Consider the following 27991-nt stretch of genomic DNA (forward strand, 5'->3'; position numbering starts at 1 on the left):
CATACAACATGGTTGTGCAATGAGGCTTTGCCTACAAAAAAAAGTTTATTGATTTTAAATGAGTTACATATAAAACAGTGTAACTCACTGGTTGCAGCTATTTTTAGTTTAACAACACACAAAGTGTAGCTGAAAAACGCAGTTTCATTGGTTGAACATGATGTAAACCAAACAGTTTGTTTTCTCCATCCACTAGAGGACGCCACTCAAAGCTATGAAAATCGTTCTAACACAGCCAAGGGTTGTAGAGAAGCAGAGCGGATTGTCAAACCCTTGGCTAGCAAAGATGTGGCAGACTTTGATTCACAAATTACATGGAATACTGAGCTGATTCTGATCCAAGTAATGAAGGAATAGTGTATTTAAAAAAGTGTATTTTATATTCACAAATAGTTATAATTCCAAGAGTTTGCACATCGATAAATTCTTCAAAAAGAATGTTTAATCCTATAATTAACTACAAACTTTACATGGTAAAAGTATAAATTTTCTTCTGTTTTATATTATATCAAAAATCTTAAAAATAACCCAATAATCATATATGAAATTTTTATTAAAGATTCATAGGGTATAATGGAAAACAATCTTGGTATATAGTATAACAACAACAAAAATCTGATCAGTAAAATATTGCCATTACATGAAACATTTTGAAAACAAATTCATGCAGTGGATTGAAAATGGACAAGAAATCAGTAGCAGTTTTCCAGCTCCGGGAACAGCTTGAACGCTTTTCTGTATAATTCCACTGCCTTCATGCAATCGCCTTGCGCCTTTAATTAAAAGAGGGACATATTAATACATCAGGCATTTAAAAAGGAGTGAAGGAGAAAAAACTAATACTACATGTACTGACAATGGAATTTTGCAGCAATACAGGAATCGTATTTATCCATCTTGTTTATATCCAGCTGTCTGCCTTTGCAAATGAGGATCTGTTCAAGTCCGGGGTGTTCTTGGACCTTGTCTGAACCATAGCTATTGTATAGTACACAAACTATACAGTGCACAACTGCACATAGCTAATTTTTCGTTCCCATATTATTTTCGCCCCTTTTACTATCATCCTGATAGGGCAAATATAAAGCTGTGAGATTTTAGATTTACTTCTTTCTATCAAGTATAGTGATGGGCAGTTTTGGGCCAATGTAAAACAAAAACATTTAACAGGTCTATTCTATGGTATTAATCAGTTTTCACTGGTTTTCAGGGGCAGTAACTCTTCCATGCCCATAACCTCCTCCAATAACAAACTTGGATATATTTGTATTGAGGGTCCCCTTTACTATGATTTCACCAAATATGAGGAGAATTCATGGACAAGTAATGTTTTTCATCCCACTGTCCTGCGTATCCTTAAGGGAGCTAATGCTACATACATGTAAAATGCATACATCTAACTGGCCCGGTCTACCTACAGTACACACTTACCTCCAGCCTCTCAGCTTCCTGTATCATTAAGACAGCTTTCTCTTGGTTTTCACCTAGTTTTTTTTCTTCAATCTTTTTGTACATTATATCAGTTCTCAGGATGTACTTTTTGCCAGACCTACAAATATTTCATTTTTATGCCTCGTTCACACGGATGCGCATTAAATTTTACTTCGCATTAAATTTGATGTGAAGTAAAATAATGTGCATTAAATTAATTCGAATTAAATAGCGATCACACAGCGGTTATATTTAATGTGAAGTAAACTAATGCGCATTAAATTCGTATGCATCTCTAAATTAAAGGGTGCAAGAAATGAATTAAAGGATATAATATATTATTGAAAATTATTTCTATAGATATTTTAATGAATATTGGGTATAGATACAGAAAATATTGTTCAAAATATGTTTACAATATACATGTAACTGATCTACACACAAGGAGTTTTGTTGTGTTTATTTTTATATATTCCCAAGAAACTAGTGTTATTTCCTCTGGCAACCAGCATTCATTCTAAACAATATATTGCTTCTTCATGAGCCCAGTTTAAAAAACCTCGGAATATCTTTTTCATCTTTCCGCTGCCTATTATTGTGACGTAATTTTTAATTACTAATACGTATTATAAGTCTACTATGACGACATATTGTATAAAAGAATTTAACTATGAGTGGCACATTTGTTAAAATGTAAAAAAAGAAAATCATAACACTATTTTAAAACGTTTTTATCGTATTTAAAAGCAATTCCTTCCATATGTATTACTCCGTATGCTGAGCACACATTTACGTCTGACATTATGCTGTTTGTACATTCTTTCTTTAGTGATTATTATCATTTTGATTAGTTTTTCGCACAAATCTAACATTAATATATATAGCTGACCCGTGACGGGTATGATGCATGTGACCCACATTTTCCATTACACATGCGTGTATATTTAATGCGAATTAGCTTCGCTTTGTGTTCACATGGAGCTAATGCAAAGTAAATCTATGCCTCGTTCACACGGATGCGTATTAAATTTTACTTTGCATCAAATTTGATGCGAAGTAAAATAATGCGCATTAAATTAATTCGAATTAAATAGCGTTCACACGGCGGTAATATTTAATGCGAAGTAAACTAATGCGCATTAAATTCGTATGCATCTCTATTAAAGGGTGCGCAAAATATTAGAATAGACTATGTTATTGAAAATTATTTTTATAGATATTTTAATGAATAGTGTGTAGATACAGAATTCTTTGTTCAAAACGCTATATAGGCCTACATGTAGTATACTACATGTTTACAATTTACATACATAACTGATCTACACATAAGGAGTTTTTTGTCGTGTTTATTTATATGTTCCCAAGAAATTACTTGTTATTTCCTCTGACAACCAGCATTCAATCTAGACAATATATTGTTTCTTCATGGGCCCAATTTTTAAAACTTCGGAACGTCTTTTTCACCATTCCGCTGACTACTGTTGTGACGTAATTTTTAATTACTAATACGTATTATAAGTCTACTATGACGTCATATGGTATAAAAATATTAACAATGAGCGGCATATTTGTTTTAAAAAATGTAAAAAAGAAAATCATATTATCACTATTTTAAAACATTGTTGTCGTATTTAAAAACAATTTCTTTCACATGTATTACTTAGTATGCATATGCAGAGCACAGATTTAGGCTACGTCTGACATTATCTAATGACATGTTGTTTGTACATGTTTTTAGTGATTATTATCATTTTGCTTAGTTTTTCGTACAAAACTAACATTAATATATATAGCTGACCATGGGTATGATGCATGTGACCCAAATTTGCCATTACGCATGCGTCTACATTTAATTCGAATTAGCTTCGCTTAGTGTTCACACGGAGCTAATGCAAAGTAAATTTAATTCGCATTAAATCGCGACGTCAATTTTAATTCGAAGTAAACTAATGCGCATTAAAATCTCCGTGTGAACGTGGTTCAGATTTAATTCGCATTAACTTACGTTTAATGCGAATTAAATTCTTCGTGTGAACAAGGCACTAATTCGCATTAAATCGCGACGTAAATTTTAATTCGAAGTAAACTAATGCGCATTAACATCTCCGTGTGAATGTGGTTCAAATTTAATTCGTATTAACTTATGTTTTATGCAAATCAAATTCTTCGTATGAATGAGGCATTACATTTCCAATGTACTAATTGTAATGATAGCCATTTCTTCATGAATGTGATGCATGTGTGAACAATGCTCGTATGAATCTTGATATTAAATATAATACATGTATTTCAACGACTGGGAATTCGGCCAAAAATCAAACTAGAATGTAAGAAATAAATTTCATTTTTGAAAATACATGAGGGAATGAACAGCAGTGCTTCATGCTGGCCTACATTTCATGAAGTGCTAACATGCTGTGGAGCATCGCAGTTCATTCCCTAATGTATAGTTACAAAAAGGAAACTCTATTATTGACAAATTCTATCATACACTTCTCAGCAGTAACATTATGCAGATTACATGTTTTCATCTTAATTGCGTATGGTACAGTTTACCATAATACAATTATGTTATATTGAACATCTCATCCAAAACGACATACATGTATATACAGCAAGAGGCCCACGGGCCACATTGCTCACCTGAGTCACATTGGCCCTTATTTGAAGATTTTCCATATATATTTGCATGTAAAACCTTTGTCCCGGCCTATTGTGGCCCAAACCCACCCCTGGATGCCATAAGTTTTACAAACTTGAATCCGCACTATGTGAGGAAGCTTCATGTAAATGTCAACTTCTTTGACCCATTGTTCTTGAGAAGAAGATTTTAAAGATTTTCTCTATATATTTCTATTTAAAACTTTGATCCCCTATTGTGGCCCCAACCTATCCTCGGAGGCCATGATTTGAACAAACTTGAATCTGCATGTCAGGAAGCTTTTATGTAAATCTCAGCTCTTCTAGCTCATTGGTTCTTGAGAAAAAGATTTTTAAAGATTTTTCCTATATATTTGTATATAAAACTTTGATCCCCTATTGTTGCCTCATCTTACCCCCGGTGGTCATGATTTTAACAAACTTGAATCTGCACTATGTCAGGAAGCTTTCATGTAAATTTCCACTTTCCTGGCCAAGTAGATTTTTAAAGATTTTCCCTATACATTTGTATGTAAAACTTTGATCCCCGATTGTGGCCTCATCCTACCCCCGTGATTTGAACAAAGAAGTAGGTACAGTTTCTAAAGTCATCTGGCCCAAAATATCGATGATTTCACTTGGAGCTCAAATCCTGGCATTCAAATAAGGAATAGATTAGCAAACCCAAAATCTGCTCAGTTTGATCAGCACAATGATTTGTGTCATATGACGAGAGCTAGAAGTTACATAAAATTGCAAAAAATGCCATTTTCAATGAAAATATCTACAAATTCAGGTGGTTTTCCTTTCAGAAAACATACAGCGCACGTGTCGAGCAAATTCATGTTTAAGTATGTTTTTCATCTTAAAATAATATACAATATATATCATTTTCATTTTGCTCGACAAATGCGCACATCTTTTCCTGAGCAATAATCTGTAAGATATTTGACAGTTTTCAGACTTATTTTGAAAAAAGGGCGGGAAATGTGACTTATTCATGATGTCATAATGCTATCCAATTAGAAATATCATTCTGATTTTGTTGACATAGTATACCTGTCATATATTTTACTTTCTTAAAACGCTGATTAAGGTTAATTCCAGACACATTTTATAGAGAGAAAATTTTTGGGCCTTTTTATGTATACAATCGTACCTTGTTCTTTGAATCTGCACTATGTCAAGAAGCTTTCATGTAAATTTCAGCTCTTCTGGCCCAGTGGTTCTTGAGAAGAAGATTTTTCCTATATATTTTTATGTAAAAATTTGATCCCCTATTGTGGCCCCATCCAACCTCCAGGGGCCATGATTTTTAGCCGAGTTGCAACGAAGTTGAACTCGGCTATTGGTTTGGTGATGCGGGCGGGCGTCAACAATTGGTTTCCGGATGATAACTCAAAAAGTTTACAATCTAATCAAATGAAACTTTGTGATATTGTTGGATACCAGGTAAGAAAGACTACTATTAATTTGGGAGAAAAATGGTCAATGGTCAAGGTCACAGTGACTGAAAATAGAAGGAAAATTTCAGTAAAATTTGGTTTCCGGATGATAACTCAGAAATTTTAAATCCGAATCAAATGATACTAAAAGTTGTTGTTATGTACCAGGTAAGGAAGACCCCTATTGATTTTGGATAAAATAGGTCAAAGGTCAAGGTCACAGTGACCGAAAATAGAAGAAAAATTTGGTTTCCGGATGATAACTCAGAAAATTTAAATCTGAATCAAATGATACTTAAAAATATTGTTATGTACCAGGTAAGGAAGATTCCTATTGATTTTGGAGAAAATAGGTCAAAGGTCAAGGTCACAGTGACCAAAAATAGATTTAAAATTCCAAAAAAATTTGGTTTCAGGAGGATAACTCAAATTTTTTTAATTTGAATCAAATGAAACTTGGATATATTGTTGGATGCTAGCAAAGCAAGGCCCCTATTGATTTTGGAGAACAAAGGTCAAGGTCACAGTCCTGAAAAAAGATTGAAAACTTTAGACAAATATGGTTTCTGGACAGTAACTTGAAAAGTTTAAAACTGAATCAAATGAAACTTGGTTATATTGTTGGATAGCAGGTTAGGAAGACACCCTATTGATTTTGGAGAAAAAAGGTCAAGGTCACAGTCCTGAAAAAGATTGAAAATTTTAGAAATATCTGGATCTGCATGATAACTCTATAAGTTTAAATCCGAATATTCACAATTATAACTATGCCACATCATTCCTGACTTTAAAATGTATCCCATGCAACTCGGCTCATGCACCCCTGGGTGCATATATTGATTTTAATAAACTTGAATCTGCACTATGTCAGGAAGCTTTCATGTAAATCTTAGCTTTTCTGGCCCAGTGGTTCTTGAGAAGATTTTTAAATAACCCCACCCTATTTTTACATTTTTGTGATTATCTCCCCTTTGAAGGGGGAATGGGCCATTTGTACAAACGTGAAATCCCTTCACTCAAGGATGCTTTTGGCCAAGTTTGGTTATAACTGGCCCAGTGGTTCTGGAGAGGAAGTCGATGTAAAAAGTTTGCAGACAGACAGACGACGGACAACAGGCGATCAGAAGAGCTCACTTGAGCTTTCAGCTCAGGTGAGCTAAAAATGATATCTACACATGGCATACAAAGTTTTAGGCCTGTCCTTCATTTTATCTAATTCATTGAAATAGTGTTTATTTGCAAGGCATGGCTATTTAGAGTTGTGAGATAAAGTTACAGGTCACAAATACAGTTGTATTAACTTACAAAAGTTGTCCCCCTTCATGAAGTCTTTCATGATTAATGTAAGTTGAACCTACAAGAGTTGTCCCCCTTCATGAAGTCTTTGATTGATTGTATACTGTTTAACGTCCCGTTCGAGAATATTTCACTCATATGGAGATGTCCCCATTGCCGGTGAAATTTATGCCTATGCTCGGCACTTACGGCCTTTGAGCAGGCAGGGATCTTTATCGTGTCTCACCTGCTGTGACATGGGGCCTCAGATTTTGCAGTCTCATCTGAAGGACCGCCCCATTTAGTCACCTCTTACGACAAGCAAGGGGCACTAAGAACCAGCTATTCTAACCAAGATCCCCACGGGATTTAAGTCTTAACTTACAAAAGTTGTTCCCCTTTATGAAGTCTTTGATGATAAATGTAACTTACAAGAGTTGTTCCCCTTTATGAAGTCTTTGATTAATGTAACTTACAAGAGTTGTTCTCCTTCATGAAGTCTTTGATGATTAATGTAACTTACAAGAGTTGTTCCCCTTCATGAAGTCTTTGATGATAAATGAAACTACAAGAGTTGTCCCCCTTCATGAAGTGTAACTTACAAGAGTTGTCCCCCTTCATGGAGTCTTTGATGATTAAACAAAATTGCCATCCCTGTCTCTGGTTGAATTTTGCATAGTATGTTTTCTTTTTCTGCACAGTACTTTCCATTTTCATCCTGTAAATTCAAATATTCTTCTAATTAGTTAATATTTTTTCTAATTAGTTCATAATCTTCTAATTAGTTCATACATATTCTTCTAATTAAATCTGAACAATAAAACTGAGTAGTTACATTCCCTCATTAGACCTGATCAAAAATTATCTCCCTTGTGCATGCTATCTGTACACTAGTTTACAACATGTGCACAATGATGAAGTTATTCAAATATTTACTTTGTGCAGTGTCTGTGCTTCATCAACAAAGTTGGTGCTCCCTCCATCAAAATCTCCGTTGAGGTATATCATGAAAGTTTTAAGAGATCGCTCCTGTGGACTTTTAGTGTAATAACCGTCAAAGTGTGGGGCAAAGTGTCCTCCTGCGTAGTACCTACACAGCCGGAATAACTGAAAGCAGTCAATCTGTGTCATGACATCACACTGATGAATTAGGAAAATTTGGCTAATTTTTCTTTCAAAATGTTGGTGTTTATTTTTTGGAGGATTTTTATTTCACACAATTAAGATTCCTATGAATGGAAAAATTGGCACATTTATTTTTATAGAATTCTTGTCATCTGCTAAAACAGCCAAAATTTCCCGATATATGGTACATGTACCTATAATCTTGACCGAGATTCGGCTCAGCTCAATATTAATTTGGACAGAAGCCTTTATCGTGTCGGTCCAAATATCCAGCCAAGCCGAATCTCAGCCGAGATTAATGGTACAGTATGCAAATTAATCATACATGCTTAATAGTTTACCTTATTCAATCCTACAGGTTGCCATTTGCCCCAGAGTAAGTGTGGTACACCCTGAATGTGCAGATCTTTGAGAGAAGATTCTTCAGGAACATTAAATTCAGAACTTAGGAAGGGCTGTATCCTCCTCCAAAGGATATCTGCTAAGTCATCGCTTTCTATCACTATCCTGCAAATACACAAATCATTTGTTATATATATAAGTGAAATATATGACCTAGACAATGTTAAAGCTAATATTTGTTGAATATTCTTTCTCTCTCTCTCGCACCTGTCACAACTACGGTAATCTCGTTTTACTCCTTTCATTTCACCAAATCCGATCTTTTCGCCTTCCTCAATAATGAGTTGACATTCACTAGATGTCATTAACTTGTGCAGTAAAAATCCTTGATCGCTGAAGTCCATTATTTCAGTTCTACAGACATTCCCGTCGCTGTATAAACCAGTATCCTCAGTTACTGATAATTTGTGTACTTTATCAAGGTCACTAGCAATTTCTCCATTAACATCTGCCCCTGCCTCTACACCTGGTATAAATTCTGAAGTCATTTTCTATATTGTATTTAGTCGACAGCAAACCTTCGATCAATGTAGTTAAAGTTTGTTTATTTCACAACACATGCTTCCGGTAACTGCCATGTATATTTTTAGATTTGACGTACTAGTTTAGATGTTTGACAAGTCGGTTTTCGGTTTATTCGTTATATTTTTGCATTAGAGTGAGCTAAACAGTAGTTTGTGTAGAAAATTATAATGATGAAAAGATAAACAATGTCCGATACACCAACTGATTGAAAATGCTGGGTTGTTTTTTCTCTCTCCATGCATGCTGGTTTTATCTAGAGAAGAGAAAAAAAATCTTTGAAAATTTAGATTTTACAAAGTAGAAGATAAAAGAAGAGTAAAAGTCTTCATTAGGATTGGAACCCACCCTGACAAGCTAAAATTCTCCGTCATTATACCGACCTCTCTTTGGTAACTTTTTCCATTGGTCAATGCCGCAAACAAACACTTGAACAAGAGGCCCATGGGCCACATCGCTCACCTGAGTCACCTTGGTCCATATCCGAAGACTTTCCATATATATTTGCATGTAAAACCGTAGTCCCTATTATGGCCCCAACCTACCCCTGTAGGCCATGTTTTTTTGCAAACTTGAATCTACACTATGTCAGAAAGCTTTCATGTAAATGTGAACTTCTTTGGCCCAGTGGTTCTCGAGAAGAAGATTTTTCCTATATATTTGTATGTAAAACTTTGACCCCCCCCCCCTTGTGGCCCCATCCTACCCCCAGGGGCCATGATTTGAACAAACTTGAATCTGCACTATGTCAGAAAGCTTTCACGTAAATATCAGCTTTTCTGGCTCAGTGGTTCTTGAAAAGAAGATATTTTAAAAGATTTTCCCTATATATTTGTATGTAAAACTTTGATCCCCTATTGTGGTCCCATCCTACCCCAGGGGGCCATGATTTGAACAAACTTAACTCTGCACTATGTTAGGAAGCTTTCATGTAAATATCAGCTTTTCTAGCTCAGTGGTTCTTGGGAAGAAGATATTTAAAGATTTTCTCTATATATTTGTATGTAAAACTTTGATCCCCTATTGTGGCCCCGTCCGACCCCCGGGGGCCATCATATTAACAAACCTGAATCTGCACTTTATCAGGAAGCTTTCACTTAAATGTCAGCTTTTCTGGCTCAGTGGTTCTTGAGAAGAATATTTTTAAAGATTGTCCCTATATATTTGTATGTAAAACTTTGATCTCCTATTGTGGCCCCATCCGACCCCCGGGGGCCAGGATTTTAACAATTTAGAATCTGCACTATATCAGGAAGCTTTCATATAAATATCAGCTTTTCTGGCTCTGTGGTTCTTGAGAAGAAGATTTTTAAAGATTTTTCCTATATATTTGTATGTAAAACTTTGATCCCCTATTGTGGCCCCATCCGACCCCCGGGCCAGGATTTTAACAATTTTGAATCTGCACTATATTAGGAAGCTTTCATATAAATCTCAGCTTTTCTGGCTCAGTGGTTCTTGAGAAGAAGATTTTTAAAGATTTTTCCTATATATTTGTATGTAAAACTTTGATCCCCTATTGTGGTCCCATCCAACCCTCGGGGGCCATGATTTTAACAATTTAGAATTTGCACTACCTAATAAAGATTATCTATAAATTTCATATTTTCTGGCCCAGTGGTTCTTGAGAAGATTTTTTAATGACCCTACTCTATTTTTACCTTTTCTTGATTATCTCCCTTTGGAAGGTGGCCTGGCCCTTTATTTTAACACTTTAGAATTCCCTTTACCTAAGGATGCTTTGTGCCAACTTAGGTTGAAATTGGCTCAGTGGTTTTTGAGAAGAAGTCAAAAATGTTAAAAGTTTACAAACGGACGGACGGACGCCGGAATACGGGTGATCGGAAAAGCTCACTTTAGCTTTTAGCTCAACTGAGCTAAAAACGTGAATCGGGTAGGGAGAAAATGCTCATACTGCTTTTACGCCTGAATCAGGCAGGGAGAAAATACTCAAACTGCTTAAAACGCCTGAATCAGGCAGGGAGAAAATGCTCAAACTGCTTAAAACGCTTGAATCAGGCAGGGAGAGATTGCTCAATCTGCTTAACGCTTGAATCATGCAGGGAGGGGTTGCTTAAAAACTGCTTATTTGAAACGCTTGAATCAGACGGGGAGGAATTGCTTAAAACGTTTGAATCAGGCGAGGAGAGATTGCTCAACCATCTTAAAAACTTGAATCAGACAGGGAGGGATTGCTCAAACAGCTTCAAACGCTGGATTCAGGCGAGGAGAGATTGCTCAAACGGCTTAAAACGCTTGATTCAGGCGAGAAGAGATTGCTCAAACAGCTTTTTAAAAACGCGTATTCAGTGGCGTAGCTTCCATTGAGACAACCGAGGCAGCTGCCTCGGTAAAAAAAACACCTTTTACGTTGTTAAAATGTCGATAGCTTCTGGGGGGCACAGCCCCCCAGACCCCCTGCCTCGGTAATATTCGAACCCAAGCTACGCCTATGGTGTTAGAAAGGTATATCGTATCAGATCATATCGGATATCTAAACGTCACGAGCAAAGCAAAAATGTCTCTACGGAGCACGAAATTAACATAACGCAAAAAATTGAAGATATCATTAATCATTTGCAGCTATCGATAATTCAATTATTGCGCACACATCATCTGAAATATTACTCACAATGATTGAATTAATGCGCGCATCAAATTGATTGTTGTTCTTATCAATTGAAACAATGCGCGCAATAATTTAGATTTAAAGATATCATCAATTATTGGAAGAGATATCTAATTTGCGATTAGACAACAAATGAACAAAACATGTATTCTGTTCTTTATATTCTTTATGCCATTTTTGTCTACAAAGATTTCATAACAACTTAAAATTTACAAAAGATACTGGAATATCTTCACCATTCCATTGCTGCCGCCCACCCACAGGTAGCCATCATTGTCAACGGCAACGGAGAACGGCTGCTTGATTGTTTTATCTGACTTAGTGAGGTGACTTACAAACTGTCCCTGCTGGTCCAACAGATGGACGCAATTGCTTTTATAGTCCGCGATAATCACGTTACCGTAGCGATCACACGTGATCCCACATGGCTCGCCAAGTTTGGTGGACTCCATGCCCGTGTATTTACGTTTGACTTTCCCGTCATCAGAGAGGATGTGAACACACCCTTCATTGTGATCAGAAACATAAATATCACCATTCAGATTTTCGGCGATTCTTCGTGGGTACTTCATCTGGACATTTGCTCTCTCGAATTCTGCAACAACCTTGCTTCCCACTTTTGAGTATTTCACGACGACATTTTTATCCGTCGGTCGATAGGCGTCATATGTGCTGGACTTTGTGAGACAGATGAGAAGATCCCCACTCTGCGATAGAGCTATACCTCTCGGAAAGTCATGCAAAAGTACCATGTCACGAATTCTAATGTCCTTATTCAGCATCTTAATGCAACGATTCTTCCGACATGAAATATACACATTGTCATGGTCGTCGGAAGTGATGTAATCGATGTCAACGTCATTTCCGAGTTTTATCGTACGTATTCGAGTACCTTCGCGGCTTATGAAGTGAAGACGAGGATCAAATCCACACACTACCCATGCTCTTCCCCCCGATACAGGTGCAATCCCGCGAATCAGATGCATTCCTGGGACCTTATAGTGACCACACTCCGTGACTGTTACAGTTGTAGTGCCTTGTTTTGAGACTGCTCCGAACATATCTGGGACTATCGTTTCTTCCGTTTGTGGTTCTGTAAAGTTCAGTTCAAAGCGAGGAATGAAACCCACTGGTAACATTTTTGACGCTTCTTGCAAATGAAATTGCAACGTTTCTTTGCTAACGGCTATGTCTTGATTTGAGCCGAAATCGATACAATGTTTCGCCGCCGCTACTTGGGATGTGACAAACGTTATTGCCTCAGCCACTCGATTTTTGAAAATGACTATCCTATCCTCTTCTATTTGAATTTCAGAGTTTATCTGAAAGACAAATTTCTCTCTTAGATCATCAATTTCTTTATGTAACCGTTCAGAACGTGCATCAACTTGCGCAATCAAACTTTCTCTCACATTTGAAAAGGCATTTTCATTGGTTTCAACGTCTTTTAGTCTATCTTTAAGTGACGGCAAGTAACTCTGCAAAAGATTCACCGAATCGGCCAGTTCTTTCTTTACTTCACTCGCAAACTCTGATATGCCTTGTGTATTGTGGAGTTCGTGAGCGGCATCTCTGCAAATCGAACAAATGGGCAATCTACATTTGAAACAAAAGATGTTGATTTCCTGCTTATGCTGATCGCAATAAGAACGTGACGTCATTTTCTGACCGTGTTCGTCGGGTTTTTCCGAGACCAAATGATGAGACTTAGACATGGTCATTTTCAAATGAATCTTTCCACATCTGGCACAAAAATTCTGTTTACATTCCAAACAGTAATTTTCTGCATGTGTTTTGTTGTCATCGCATGTCTCACAAAATGTGTCTTGCATATTTTTAGTCGCCTGTAGCGCTGTGATATAAATATTGGGTTTGAAACCCTGGACCCCGTCAACGGGGACCGGGTGTTTGAATTTACATAACGGACATGTGAAGTGACCACACTCTTCAGTTTGATCTATGTAGTCTTTCAGACACCTGCTGCAGTAACTATGGAAACAAGGAAGCATTCGAGGGTCGGTATAATCATCAAAACACAATCCACACCATTCAAATTGACTGTCCTCTTTCAATACGGTCCGAGGAGTTCGGGTTATTCCTGGTTCCTCGGAAATTGCAGTCATTTTTCTTTGAACGGTACTCGAACTCCTTACAGTGGCGGAAGTTGAGATAGAAACACTACTGAGACTGGAAGAAAGTTCCCGCAATGCTTCGCTGCTTCCGCTGACATTGGAGTACATGATGATGAAGGTCTATGATGTCAAAAAAGATACCGGTGTTGTATATTTGGTAAAACCACGTTTTCCATAGTTCCAAGCAATATGTATAGCTTCGTTGTCAAACTCGCAATTTGCTGTACAATGTATAGAGACATGCTGAATGAAATCATTCTTTTGGAAAGTACTTTCTGTTAATTGAAACCACGCGGCTCACTAGCGCATGTAATCTTACATTATACCCACAATGGTTTGACACCAGTTTTGATCTCATTAATATAAATTTAAAGTTCCTTTGTATTACATTCGGTGTAAACAATGCTATCCTTTAATATCTGTAAACTACAACAGATGAAACGAAGGAACATCTTGGAGAGAAATAAGGAAATAATACTAACTATTATTAATTAACAAATAATCAAAACTAATCAGAACTGTAAGATTGTGGGTCTTGTACATATTCCTTTGTATTACTTTAATAATTTAAACTACATGAGGATGTTCCCGCACTAAAGTATTCAATGTGAAGGGATAATTGTATAAGAATTTTTAATGACTTATCAAAATAAATGTTTGTTGTTACACAATTATGAAAGTGAAGTAGATCAAATTGAAATGAGTAGATACTGACCTTTTTACACTGGAGACTTTTTGAAGAGTTATCCTCCCTTGGTGAATAAGAAAAATCTGCAAGAATATGTGTGGCAAATGATTAATTTTATTTCATATTAATAGAACATTCTTTTCCCATACACTTCAATAGAAAATTCTAAATGAAATAAATAGAGGATTATTTTTATTTGATGAACTAACCTTCGATATGATACAAATGGACCCATGATTACAAAAACCCTATCCTCCATTTACTAGATATGATAGTTTTGAAGAATTTACTTCTGTAACCTAACCTCATAGGATGAAGAACCGTGAATTGATTTTTTGTTTTATTTTTTATAGTTACTATCCATTCAGGACTATGTAACACGGCCTAGCTATACATAGATGGCAAGAAATCGGAGCAGTATCCCCACACTTGACCTAACTTTACAAGATAGCTTTCATGCAAGTTTTGGCATTTCTGGTTCAATGATTCTTTAGAAAAACATATAAACCCCATCCTATTTTCAGTCTCCCCCTCGCCGGGATATTCTCTCATAGCGAGCGAATGATTTTATGTACATGTTATTTTGATGCATACGATACCGCCACCTATTGGGAAAGCACCTGCATTAACGGAAGTAAACATGTGTCATCCATGTTTCTTAGGACAAACGAGTTGATGAGAGTGGCTAGTTGTTTTTATCTGTGTTTTGCAGATGCTGTTGTTTATCTAATGTTTTTTGTACGTATTTAAAACGTGACACACTTACTGTGTGAGGGGCCGTAACATTTGATTTTTGTATTGTTTACAGTAATCCTGAGTCTTAAACAGTGCAGTTCTAATTTAATCAGTCTACATGGTTAAAATGAGTGTATCGTCTGTGCCGTCTGCTGGATCCAGTGCTCGAAGTACACCTGTTCCGAGTCAAAATTCCCCGGGTCCAATATCATACAAACCCATTATTCCCAGTCAATATGGAGCAGCCATCGCTAAACAGAGTGACGAGGATCTCAGAAGAAAAGGGGTGGAGGATCTCTTGCGCATGGTTCGGCGTCTAGACTCGGAAAACAGATCAATCATAGCAGAGCACAGCAGCATCATCAAGGATGTAAACAGACGCGTTCAGATATACAACATGGAAATGCGAGGCCTGAAGGACATTAACCAGAAGCTTCAGGACGACAACCAGGAGCTCCGAGACTTGTGCTGCTTTCTGGATGATGACAGACAAAAAAGTAGGAAGCTGGCTCGTGAGTGGCAGCGCTTTGGACGATACACAGCCTCAGTGATGAGAAGTGAAGTGTCAGCTTATCAGGAAAAACTCAAAGCTCTTGAGGGTAAACAGGACGAGTTGATCTCGGAGAATATTGAACTCAAAGAGTTGTGTTTGTATCTTGATCAAGAGCGCATCCGTTTTACCCAGACCCGGGATGATGGGGATGGTAGCAGTAATAGCACAACAGCTGGGAATGAAGAAAATGTACAATCACCACAGATTCCTGATGTTGCAGTTACCAATGACTTAAACAGAAGAGGTTTGCATCACTCTAAATTCCTACAATCTACATAGGTCTACCTCTCATAGATTCAATTTCACATGTATGTAATCACAATTAGGGCTGTCACGGTTCCAAAAAATTTCGGGTCGGGTCGGTTCTAAAAATTTTATTTCGGGTTCGGGTATTTCGGTTCGGGTCTATATATTTAAGAATCTAATATCAGTTCAAATAAAAAACCTTCATTGTATTTTGCCACAATAATTACTCGTAACGTGGACTAAGGTTTAGACTCGACATCCATGGTACTAGAAACAGCATTGTCACTTCTACTCGTTTCCATCCATGCTTTCAATGTTTTGTCATTGACGATGTTGCTCCTGTGGCGTATTTTCAATGCGTCCGACATATCTTACATGTACTGTCATTATTTACAGTTTTGTCGACAATGCCATCATTTAACAATTGATCAAAATGCAGCCACCTTTGAGGATTTTGCCGACATAATGATTCTATTTGAAAAACCGAACCGAAATACGGAAAAATGGAACCGAACCCGACCCGAACAACATGACCTGCGGTTTTTGGTTATTTCGGGTACCCGTTGCAGCCCTAATCACAATGCAATTGCATGTACAATAAATCTTTGCATTTTTTCTCTAAGTTGGAAATAGATATGATTTGTATGTATTACAACTGACAACTGCAGGCATCATTAAAAACTTTTCATGAAATGGGCATTTGGACCTGTATAGCAGGATTGTTTACTAGACCATTAGGAGAAATTTGCAACCCCAAATTAAATACAGTATATTGCGGTTTTGAAAGTGAAAAAATCAAGAGTTCAACTCTCCGCCATGATCGAATTTGGGTTGCATTAACCACCAAGCTTAGCAGCTACCCAGACACTCAACAGCTATGCAGGATGTAACAAATGATAAATAATAACTAATCAACAATCGGAGTTTAGTGCGCTGAAATAAATACAAGTAACAAATGCTGTCAGATAAAATTTATTGAAATGCATTCAAGTACATGTATTCAGTGTGTCTTTCATAATTGATATGTTTGTTTACAGATTCATCTCATGTTTACATACAACAATTAGAGTCTCAAGTTAAACAACTGGAAAAGGAAAAGTCAGATTTACAGGTACAAATCCAGATAATCTGTACAGGAAATTAGTTTTTATTGTCTTATCTGGTTCCCACTGGGTGAAGAATTCAGGCAAAGGCAGTACTAGAGGCCAGTACTAGGGATATTTGAAATTGTAAAGAAAAGGGTATAGGTTATATAGATTTTTTTTTGTCATTTAAAGTTGGGATTAGGTGAACATGTTCTTTAGGAGGATTCTAATATTATCAGGTAACAGTTTTCAAATTCAAGGAAGTCCAGAGCCCAACAGACCAGTGACATGAGGATTGAAGAGTATTGTTCAGTTGTAAACTAAATGGTGTGTTATCAGTGAATAGGAAATTTGAATTTATGTGTTGCCCTAGCTGCAATAATGTAGCCCTCTCCAATTTTTTTTTATTCTGACATTTTCAAAAACAAAAAATCGGAATGGGCTACATTATTGCAGCTAATGTTGCCCCAACACAGTTCAAATTCAATTGCTATTTCATATTAAGACTTAATGAGTTGTTCAGATGCAGTAAACATTTATTTAAATTAAAATGATTTTAATTTCAAAATTAATGTTTGAAATGTTAGAAATTAAAATCTAGAAATGTAGGAACTAAATGTTGTGTATTTCAGAAAACAAGCCACAGATTTTCAAGTTCAGCCATTGATAAGCAGGCACCAAGTCCTCCATCCCACCTACAGCTCAAGGGTTCTCCAGTTAAACCGGCGGTGAGTCAAAATAACTAGAAGCAGTGTATAACCAGCAAGGGGAAACAATCTAAACAGTGCAGGGAACACCCTTCAAATCGGCTTATCTACGGTGTACAGATTTATATTTCCAACATTTCTGCCTTTGATATAGATCTCTTCAAATTGTAATGATAACCATTTCCTCATGAATGCATTGCAGTTGTAACTGATGTATGTCTACTTTAATGGCTGGGAATTCCTACAGAAATGAAAGTAGAATGTAAATTGATATAAGAAATGAACTTTATTTTAGAAAATACTGGAGAATATGACCTGCAATGCTTCATGCTGGCGTACTAATAAGCTTCATGAAGGAATGAGGCATCACTGTCCATACCTTCAAGCATTTTCAAAAATGAAATTTATTTCATTAGTACAGTGCTCCCTCGATATATTGCCAACTTTTGTTCAAGACGAATTTGGGCAATATAACAAATTCACCGTTACGGACAATTTACTGAGCAATAAAAAAAAATTCAATACCATAATGTTATTTGGACTCCATTTTGCATATACATTTAAATTATCTTGAGTTTAATTCAGCAATTATTAGTAATTAACCTGGCCACCTGCATACCTTGTCCAAACTGTCACACTTCACCTCACCGCTATCAAAGTACAGGTGTGATTACAGATGGGCATTACGTAATTGGCATTATTATAGAGGGTAAACCCAATAAAATTTTACCATTTGTTTGTGAAAATCAGTGGCATATGGCATTAAGCTGGGTTGGCATTATATAATCGTTTAATGGTGAATTCATAATATACAGTGCTCCCTCGATATATTGCCCCCTGTTATAATGCCATCCCCGCTTATTGCCTGAAAATCTTAAAGAACAGATTTCCTCCAATATTACACAGAGCGTTCAGATGGCAATATATCGAGGGAGCACTGTATAACAGGGTTGGGCGGTCAAAACCGCCCCCGGTTTTAACCAGTGGTTTAACCGTCCCGGTCAATACTCCCCAAGTGGTCAATAATGGTCAATAGTGATTTAAACTGTCCATTTTCCTATTTTTGTACATTTCTTGCAAAGATAAAGATAAATTAAGTCTTTTCATTATATGGATCAATTGTTGATTAATATTTTTCATTAGATAATCAAATGTAATTTCATAAGTTTAATATATTTGCTGAAACTGACCGAAATATCTTCAGTACCTACCAGAGGGTCACAGTTCTATAGCATAGCTTGACGATTGGGAACAGACCTCTTAATACATGTACCTGGGCAGATTAAGAATAAAAGGTAGCTGGACATTACCTGAGCACAGGAAGCAGAGTTGACAGGTGTTAATAAGCATAGGCTGGGACCAGAGATGACCAGTGTGCCTGTTATTGTTATGAAAACATCACCAACACACTCCCTCAAATGTTTATTCAACAGTTAAAATGAAGATTGATGAAACAATACTTATATAGGTAGTTCTCATGTTAAACTAAGGAATTTGAACAGAAACTATTACATCTTCCTCAATTCAACAGAGTCATTTGTACATTATTTATTTAATATTATGACTTATAAGTACATTATAAACTGATAGTGCATGTTATGAATTACAGTATTTACCATAATGGTCACTTAAACATTTAGAATAAATAATACAGACTATAATGACCAAATAATCTTCAATCGACCAGTTTTAACCAGTATTGACCACCGGCCCGGTCAATACTCATATTGACCACTTTTTTGCCAACCCTGCAGTGTATATGCAGCCAATACCTTCATGTATTTTCAAAAATGAAATTTATTTCTTTAGTATACACAACTAATTCAACGTGCTTAGAGATATGTACAATATGAAAGAAGGAGAGCCACATATAGTTATACATGGATTATCAAGAATAAGAAACAAAGGTTGCTTAAGTGGGACATTTCCTTGCAGCATGGTATTCTTCAGTGGGTACCATTCTCAACCATTAAATTTTGAATTGTCCTTGACCTTTGACCTAGACATTAATGTTATCTTTTCCCTTCTACATATGTGTGTAAGAAGTATGAGGTTGAAAGATTAAAATGTTTTCCATTGTATCATATTTAATAAATGATTGTGACATATAGTCCAGAAATCAGTAGTGAACTTTATCTGTTACCTCTGTAACAAGATTGAGACAGAAATCTGGAATAGTACTCTTGTTCGGAATATTGTTTCCTTTAGACAGAAATTTGAATAGTATATATGTGCATTTATTATTTCAAATTGAATAAAAGATATTTAGTAAAACAACAAGTTGTACAATATTCTTAGAACTATAACCTACTTTAAGCAGGGCCAGCTTTCTTCTGAACAAAGAGGAACACCAGTTGGGAAGAATGGTGGTGACCAGCATTCATCTGCCCCCAGCACGCCCGGCACACTGGTAGAGACCCCTTCCAAGCCAGAGGCTGTTGTACATGCCATGAAGGTATGGTTCCTTTCAAGAGGATGCTTAATGCTTTGTTATATTGATAATGGATATTGCATGAATGTCCAAATAGAAAAGACACTTCCTGCCCCTTCTCTCAATCTGATGTAATGAAAATTTAGATCTGCTGTGACACCAGTATGTACTGTCATTCTGGAAATGATATGCAAACGAATTTTTGTTATACTAGTTCAGGAATTATTTGTACATGTGTAAAGAAAATGAGGACCAGTATTCTGACGTAACCTTGGGTGATTTCCATTAACTCTTGCAATACTGAAATGACTAACCTTAGTGTGACATTGTCAAAAGATCACAGAACACATCTTGCCAAACAGAAGTTGCGGAGTTTGCCGGCAGTGCAGCGTTAAAGGACAGCGCCCTCTATATATATTAGTTTATTCACCAATCAAGGGCCCTCGGGGGGACATGTACATGTTAACAGGCAATTAATTATAACAATGAAAATAAATAACAATCATTTAGAAGTACTACTAGTAATACTGACAGAGTTCACACTTCTACACTGCACATATCTATAATTATATATGAAATACTGATTACAGACAAGATTTAAATTAACAACATGATAAATAAAATAACCCAACTGCTTCACACATCAGTTTCTGGGATAGCAGATAATGATAGTGTTGTGTGAATACATATAATAAACTTCATGTTCTCTTTTCTTACTGACCTGTATTTTTGTTAAAGGTTTTAGAAGTTCATGAACAGTTAGAACGCCCCAAAACTGAGGTTGGTGGGGAGAACCTAGATGATAAAGAGAAGGCCATCGTCAGAGAAATGTGTAATGTAAGTTCAGTAGTACCGATGGCTAGTTTCATTAAGTACTAAATGCAGTAGTGTTTGTCTGAAAGTTGGTCCAATACTTAGTACTTTTCAGTGCTTTGGTAGAATTTGAGGTTAACCTGCTTGTGTATTGTTCAAGGTTAGTAAGGCGAAATACACACTATTATTCACATGTTCATGTCATATGATTTTATCAAACATATTGAACAAATGTTATGGTAAAATGTTTAATCCATTATTAAAGATAATTAGAACCGTAATTTTGAATTGAATTGAGAGAGATTACCGTAAACACATGTATTCAGCTGAAATACTAGTGGTACTACAATGTGTATGTGCAGCATCAAAATCTATGTCCAATTCATGGTTGTTAGACAGATATTCCAAATACCTATAAAATAAAGGCTACTGTTATTGATTATTGGAATGCATGATATTATTTGAAAGAGTCCACTATCATGCTGAATATGTGCTAGATTGTAGTAACTGTGAATTGTGTTTTGTTTCAGGTTGTGTGGCGGAAGCTAGGGGACGCTAAGCCTGAGAGAGGTAATCCGCACCCTGTCTATGAGAATATCCCCCCATCTCCTCCCCCAGTCCCTCCTTCCCATAGGCAACCTTCCCAGGCCCCAGCAAGTGACACTAGGAAATCCCCATCCTCCTCAAGGACTCCCAACTTTGACTATCAACAGAACAATTCACAGAATTACCTCCCTTCCCAAGTGCCACCTAAATACAGTGCAACAGATTCTCTTGAGAATTCTTATCAAACTGCTCCTGGGGGCCCCATTCTGCAATGCAATACTACAGTCCTCCACCCTGGGTCTTCCCACACAGTACATTCCCAAAATGTGCCCCACTATCAACAGTATAGGTCCCCTCCTCCACGCTACCCTAATGAGCGCCCCCCAACATCCGTGTCCTCGTACGATAGTGATGTTGGCTCTTATACCTCGCAGTCTCACGACAGGCCACACCTACCTTCTAACTACTACAATGATAGACATGGGCACAACAGTCAGTTTGACCAATCACAGCCTCATTATCAACATAGGGCAAGTTCACAATCGGATCTGGTTCCTCCCCCTTCTCCAAGACAACCTTACAAGAAACATTACTCGCAGTCAGATGTGAGAGGAAGGGATCAAAGAGGGGGTCAGCATCCAACACCGGGACTGCATAGTTATAGTCAACAGCCGAGAGATAGAGGAAGGCCTAGAGAAAGTAGTGCTCCTCGGGAAATGAGGGAGGGTAGCTTTACACGAGAGTCCAGTGCTTCACGGGATGGTGATCCTAGACTGAAGAGGGATTCTCGTACTCCTGATCCCAGAGATTTCAGGGATCCCAGACATGAAGCTATTTCTAAATCCAGTAAAGGATCTTACCACTGAAAAAAAAATATCGTACTCAGAATTGTACTTTTGTTTTGCAATTTACATCAGGATTTTGGTTTTCATTTTCATTGACATGTATTCTTGAAAATGGTACATGGCATTTTTAATCCATATATGATTCAAAATTACTGTGACCAAGATTAATGGTGTAATCCATGACCAGTGTTGATTACATTGACCACAATTTTAGTGTGTGCCATGACCAGTTCATTATAATCTAATGACTATTGTTCAACATTATTATATTGTATGTTTTACAGCAAAAGTATTACTAGAAATAAAAAGATCTCATGTCTGCATTTAATTTCACACGACATTGATATGATCTATTGTGCCATCAATTTTGAACAAAAAAAATTTCTTCCACATTTTCTTCCAGTAATGTTTTATTTGAGGAAGAAAAATGGCATTTGTGTACATTTATTGAAATATAGGGCAAAGTCTCATTGGAAGAGGCAGAAGTGTTATCCATGCTAAATCCCAACTGAGTGTTTATGGAAGTATAAATGCTGTTTAGCATTGTTCTTTGAGGTATTGATTTTCATCTTTGTATTTTTGGATTGAACAAACAAAAGGGAAACAACTCGTACCCGATGGAGTGTCTCTGTTTTGTGTATTTTATTTGTTGTGTACAATTTAATTACTGTACAATGCTGGGTTTTTCCTAATGTGAGAACATTATGAAAGGTTGTAGACATTTTATGTTTTTTATAGCAATATTTTATAAGTCATATACATATGCATTTTTCAGCAAAGCTGACTTTAGAAATGTTATACACATGTATAGTACCAGTATATTTTAGTATATATAAGGTTGGTTTTTTTTTCCTGATGTTTTTTGTTGTTGTAAATGTTGTACATGTATTTGAATTTGTGCATGTTGTGTATTATGACCCTGACAGGGTATTACTGTACAGAGTATAATTTGAATGGATTGATTTTTACAGTGAAAATACAGGAACAAGATTTAAACTTATTTTGAAAAGTGCATAGTCCTTTTTGTGGGACAGCACATTATATTGTAGATAATAGATGTAAATTATATGGCTGGGTGATTTGTATTTTACCCATCTAACCATAGATTGAATTAACTATGCAACATTTAACAAAGAGAAAACTGGAGATCAGCATCTGATGGTTAAAACTGCAGATGATTAATTATACACATACAGAGATTCTACATTAATTTTGTGAATTGCAATATTTAGCGTTATCAGCTGGAAAAGTTATGGTTGTAATGATGTATTTTTAAGACAGGCTGGCAGCTGTTTTGGCAGATTTTAAAACTAGCATTATGTTGTCTGTTGTAAACATTAATAGGACCATGTTGTAATTAGCTCACCTGATCCAAATGTCAAAATTAAAAAAGAGTAACAGGGTCGTTGTGACTCGGGTCAGCATTGTGACCTATGGGCCTCCTGGTTATACTTTTTATGGTATGACTTTGTAGTACTTAGTGCATTTATTTTTAATAAATGTGTAAATGAGTTTATAGGGCAAGAATCTCTTTAGTGTAGATTTGAATTAGATTGTGTGGCCAGTATTTTTTATTGAGGAATTACAGCAATAAGGAATGTGAAAGAACACTAGAAAAGTGACACATAAAAGGAAATGGACAGTTTGTAGGTTTGTGTGTGAAGTTTGCTTTAATTTGTAAACAGTGAAATTATAACAATTTAAACAATTTGTGTTTGTATTTAAAAGCATAGTAAAATAAATAATATCATGTTGATTCTTACATCAACAAGCAATATTCAGCATCCTGATATGTTAATTTCTTTTATGATATAATTTATTATATATGGTAAAACTTTTTTCAGTTTTCCATATGTGAAGTAGAATTTTATAGACAAAAAGATTTCCTCAATTGTATAGACATATTACAACATATATATTTAAAAATGATTTTTCCAAATAATATTCAAGTAATTTAACATTTAGAAAACAGGTGCTCTTTTTGAATATTGTAAAAATATATTTTTGTAAAGTTGAATAATAGAAATAAATTGTTATGATATAGCAAACTTTTATCTTTTCTTTTGATGTCGAAGTTGCCATATCTGCTTTGCTTTTAAACTGTGTTTAGTCCAAATGAATATATCTGTGTAGTAGAACACATTTATGATGCCCTTAAACGCCATGTTTCCTCCTTGAGATGTGGTGGTCTTTCGATGTCAACTCTAACTAGTTTCACATGTTGTAGACGGTATAATGGGGTAACCTATATCTGTCTTGGGGTTTTTCTCCGCCTGTGAGATATTTAAGTGGGTTGGTTCTCGCGGAATTTAGCCCCGGATTTCTCCGTTTGTGAGATTGTTAAGTGAGTTGGTTCTCGCGGAATTTAGCCCGGATTTCTCCGTTTGTGAGATATTCAAGTAGGTTGATTCTCGTGGAACAGTCTCGGATTTCTCCGGTTGTGAGATAATTAAGTGGGTTGGTTCTCGCAGAACAGCCTTTGGTCTCTTCGAAAAAAAAATTGGCATGTTGGCACTCAACAATATGAAACGCCGCCATATTTCTGAAGATCTTATTCACCAGGTAGCAGCAATAAAATATCAAAGATAATATATTGTCGGTTTTACTATTTTTGCAGAAGCTATGGGACTTTCTAATTGTAGAAATGTTTAAAACAATTGCTAGTCAATGACTTGAGCAGTTTCTATGATCATAGTTCAGTACATCACACTACGTGTCGAGGACAATCTTCAGCGTATATAGGTAACTTACTGCGTATATTAAAGGTAACCTACTGCGTATATTAAAGGTAACCTACTGCGCAAATAGGTGACCTACTACGTTAAAAGCAACTTAAAATGCGTATAGGGGCAATTTATTGCGTATTTTAAGGCAACTTCTTTGAAAAATCCACTTTGTACACATTTATTAAATCCGATCGTAGTTTACCTCGGAGATGTTTTTCTGAGCTTGTCGGACCCTGGGCGCCACAATGTGGGTTTTAAGATCCGGTTAAAACAGATTGATTCGGTATCAAACAGATAGACCCGGTATCAAACAGATAGATCCGGTATCAAACAGATAGACCCGGTATTAAACAGATAGATCCGATATAAAGAAAGATAGAAATCGGATCATAGAGGTGAATTGCAATACATAGTTACCTATAATGAATTAGATCTACACCGGCCATGAATAAATTTCATGGATTTAAGCAAATATTGGACTACTGTGATTCAATGCTTCCAAAGCAAAAGGTCGACAACCGTATCATTGGAAAGCTAAACAGTTTGTCAGAAGATTATTTCGTGCATTAAATAGTACCACACCTGAAGAAAAAAAGTGATACGCTTCATCTAGCTTTTCCACATCAGTATTATACAAAGCGTTCTGACTTTCCACATTAATATTATAGAGCGTTCTGACTTTCCACATCAATATTATAGAGCGTTCTGACTTTCCACATCAATATTATAGAGCATTCTGACTTTCCACATCAATATCATAGAGCGTTCTGACTTTCCACATCAATATCATAGAGCGGTCTGACTTTCCACATCAATATCATAGAGCGTTCTGACTTTCCACATCAATATCATAGAGCTTTCTGACTTTCCACATCAATATCATAGAGCGTTCTGACTTTCCACATCAATATTACACAGAGCGTTCTGATCGCAATTTATCAAGTCCTTGTACCGTCTTAAATTAGTATAAATAATATCCACACAGTATTTACCAAGTCAGATGTACATGTACTTGAGCGGGTTTGATGCACTTACGAGTTGGCTAGACCAGGGAGAAAACTTCATCAAACTCGTCTTAAAAGAATTTGTAGCAGTTGTCGTTCGTTTGATAGAGACTTTGTATACGCATGAGAGGCCTAGGCAACGTTAAGGAAGCATGTCGCTGCAACGGGTAGAACCCACGATTTGACTTCCTCAACTGCCGTATTCTCAGGAGTGGGTCTAGGTTTGTTTTGCGAACTGTCTTTGTCCCCAGCGGAGCCCCAGGTAGGGGATTCAGAGGCAAAGTCACTCTGAAGCTCCTGGTGTTTAACGAATTTTCATAGAAAATCTCTCTCTCTCTCTCTCTCTCTCTCTCTCCTCCCTCCCTCCCCCCCTCTCTCTCCCTCTCTCTCTCTCTCTCTCTCTCTCTCTCTCTCTCTCTCTCTCTCTCTCTCTCTCTCTCTCTCTCTCTCTCTCTTCTCTCTCTCTCTCTCTTCCGGACCGTATTACATGTACATGTTTACAAGTACTAGTGCAAAGTTTTGTTTATCATCACAATTACATGTCTAATGGGAATATAGGTTTCTGGTATCTTTAGCCTGTGTAATGTATTAATTTACATAACTATGAATAGGTATACAATTTTCAGACGCAAAATATATAAAAGGTAAGTTTCGGGATGTGTTACAGAATCTCGGCCGGCATATGTACCAAGAGCACTGCGAAGTGTGCACCCTTCTCTCATGAGGTGAACAATGCATACATGTTTATTGTATTCTAATCGACATATTGATTGTCTCTCTTTGAGACCTACCATTTGAAGGTATAGAAACAATACCGGTATGTTGTTTTTGACCGAATATGTCAAATGTCAATAAGAATATCACTTTACCAACTGATAAAGTGCATATACCATAAGTCCTGTCAACTCGCACATGATACCCCACCTCTTTTCCAAATAAATTTTTTTTTTTTAAATCTCAGGTGTGTCGAAAATGGGGAAACAAAGAAAAATATGATTCAGACACGGTGAAATGTTATATTGCTTACCAAAGCACTGTACACGTCCGTGGTCGTTATATTTAGACAATGGTGTTTTTAGCATGAAAACACAATCAAGATTTTGAGTAGATTTTTATGAAATGGAGACCATAGACTGAGAGTTATGTTAAGGTAGAAAATTTCCAAGTTATATAAATATATGCATGTAATTCGAAACCTCTTCCTACTTGCATGCAAAGTTAATCCGCGAAGGATTATTTTATCCAGCATAATTTTTGTATTTCAATCCGTTCTATGTATAGGCTATTAAAGCCTGAAGTTTGAAAATTATTAACTTGATGGTAGTTTTAATGGGACAGAAGTTCTACGCAAAGTTTGCAATCTCTTAACACTCTAAGAATGACTCTTGTTAGACAGTAAAATCAAAATTGCTTTCCCGATCTCCCGATCGTTATTATAAATTCTGGATCAGGAGAAGCTAGAACCTTGACCCGAATGACGGTGGAAACCGTTGTACAGACATACCTGTAACGTCCAGGCTGATTACCCGCTTCATTAATTATCAGGTAGTTAGCTCGAGAATAGGAGGTAGTCATTATCTAGGGAAACCATTGAAAACCCAGGAAACAAACAGCTTCTTTATTGAAGGAACAGGATCCTCGGTGATGACACGGCGAGTGGAGGGAAAATTAAGTGTACTTCGGTACATTAAACGGCTCACAAGCACGTGCACTTGTACCGCTACATTCCTTACCTCATTCACGTCCAACTATTTTTGTTTTAAAATCTAATTTTGGAAACCGCAATTTATGAAAGTGTTAAATTTGGTGTTGAAGAGAGTACATTCTTTATCACTTTTCCCAGTAAATCTCTCTTACATTGTGGCCCTTCTGAATCGCAGCGTTCTTTATTTCTCTTTATATATACACGAATAAAGTATATATATGCAATCAAATATTTCATCGTATAGCATGATTACGAGATTACTGCTATAATCTAGTAATATCGTTTACAACTGCATATGGAATTGTT

General features: G+C 36.4%; 3 protein-coding genes across 5 annotated transcripts; 1 reads left to right on the forward strand and 2 right to left on the reverse strand.

The window, feature by feature from the left end:
- Positions 1-534: 534 nt before the first annotated feature.
- LOC125652647 (uncharacterized) lies at positions 535-8907 on the reverse strand. Its single transcript, XM_048881989.2, has 6 exons — positions 8526-8907; positions 8258-8423; positions 7728-7898; positions 7394-7509; positions 1432-1549; positions 535-773 (listed from the first exon to the last, which is right to left on the reverse strand). Exons 1-6 carry the CDS (start codon positions 8804-8806, stop codon positions 693-695), a joined length of 933 nt encoding a protein of 310 aa, XP_048737946.2. The 5' UTR covers positions 8807-8907; the 3' UTR covers positions 535-692.
- Positions 8908-11617: 2710 nt separating this feature from the next.
- LOC125651424 (transcription intermediary factor 1-beta-like) lies at positions 11618-27622 on the reverse strand. Of its 3 annotated transcripts, XM_056166740.1 has the most exons (5): positions 27485-27622; positions 21167-21271; positions 19927-20841; positions 14317-14372; positions 11618-13822 (listed from the first exon to the last, which is right to left on the reverse strand). In XM_056166740.1, the coding sequence occupies exon 5, from the start codon at positions 13707-13709 to the stop codon at positions 11679-11681; it is 2031 nt and encodes a 676-aa protein (XP_056022715.1). In that variant the 5' UTR covers positions 13710-13822; positions 14317-14372; positions 19927-20841; positions 21167-21271; positions 27485-27622; the 3' UTR covers positions 11618-11678. The 3 variants fall into 3 exon arrangements, 2 of the variants coding, with proteins under 2 accessions (XP_056022715.1, XP_048735960.2); XM_048880003.2 differs by lacking the exon at positions 27485-27622 and having other exon boundaries at positions 19927-20223; positions 21167-21383; XR_008803402.1 differs by lacking the exons at positions 11618-13822; positions 14317-14372; positions 27485-27622 and adding an exon at positions 17733-17856 and having other exon boundaries at positions 21167-21383.
- On the forward strand, positions 14819-24298 carry LOC125651425 (coiled-coil domain-containing protein 85C-B-like). Its single transcript, XM_048880004.2, has 6 exons — positions 14819-15821; positions 16861-16934; positions 17541-17636; positions 19936-20070; positions 20785-20883; positions 21390-24298. The coding sequence occupies exons 1-6, from the start codon at positions 15143-15145 to the stop codon at positions 22269-22271; spliced, it is 1965 nt and encodes a 654-aa protein (XP_048735961.2). The 5' UTR covers positions 14819-15142; the 3' UTR covers positions 22272-24298.
- Positions 27623-27991: the final 369 nt, after the last annotated feature.

The sequence above is a fragment of the Ostrea edulis genome, chromosome 5 (assembly GCF_947568905.1).
Source record: "Ostrea edulis chromosome 5, xbOstEdul1.1, whole genome shotgun sequence".
NCBI lineage: Eukaryota > Metazoa > Mollusca > Bivalvia > Ostreida > Ostreidae > Ostrea > Ostrea edulis.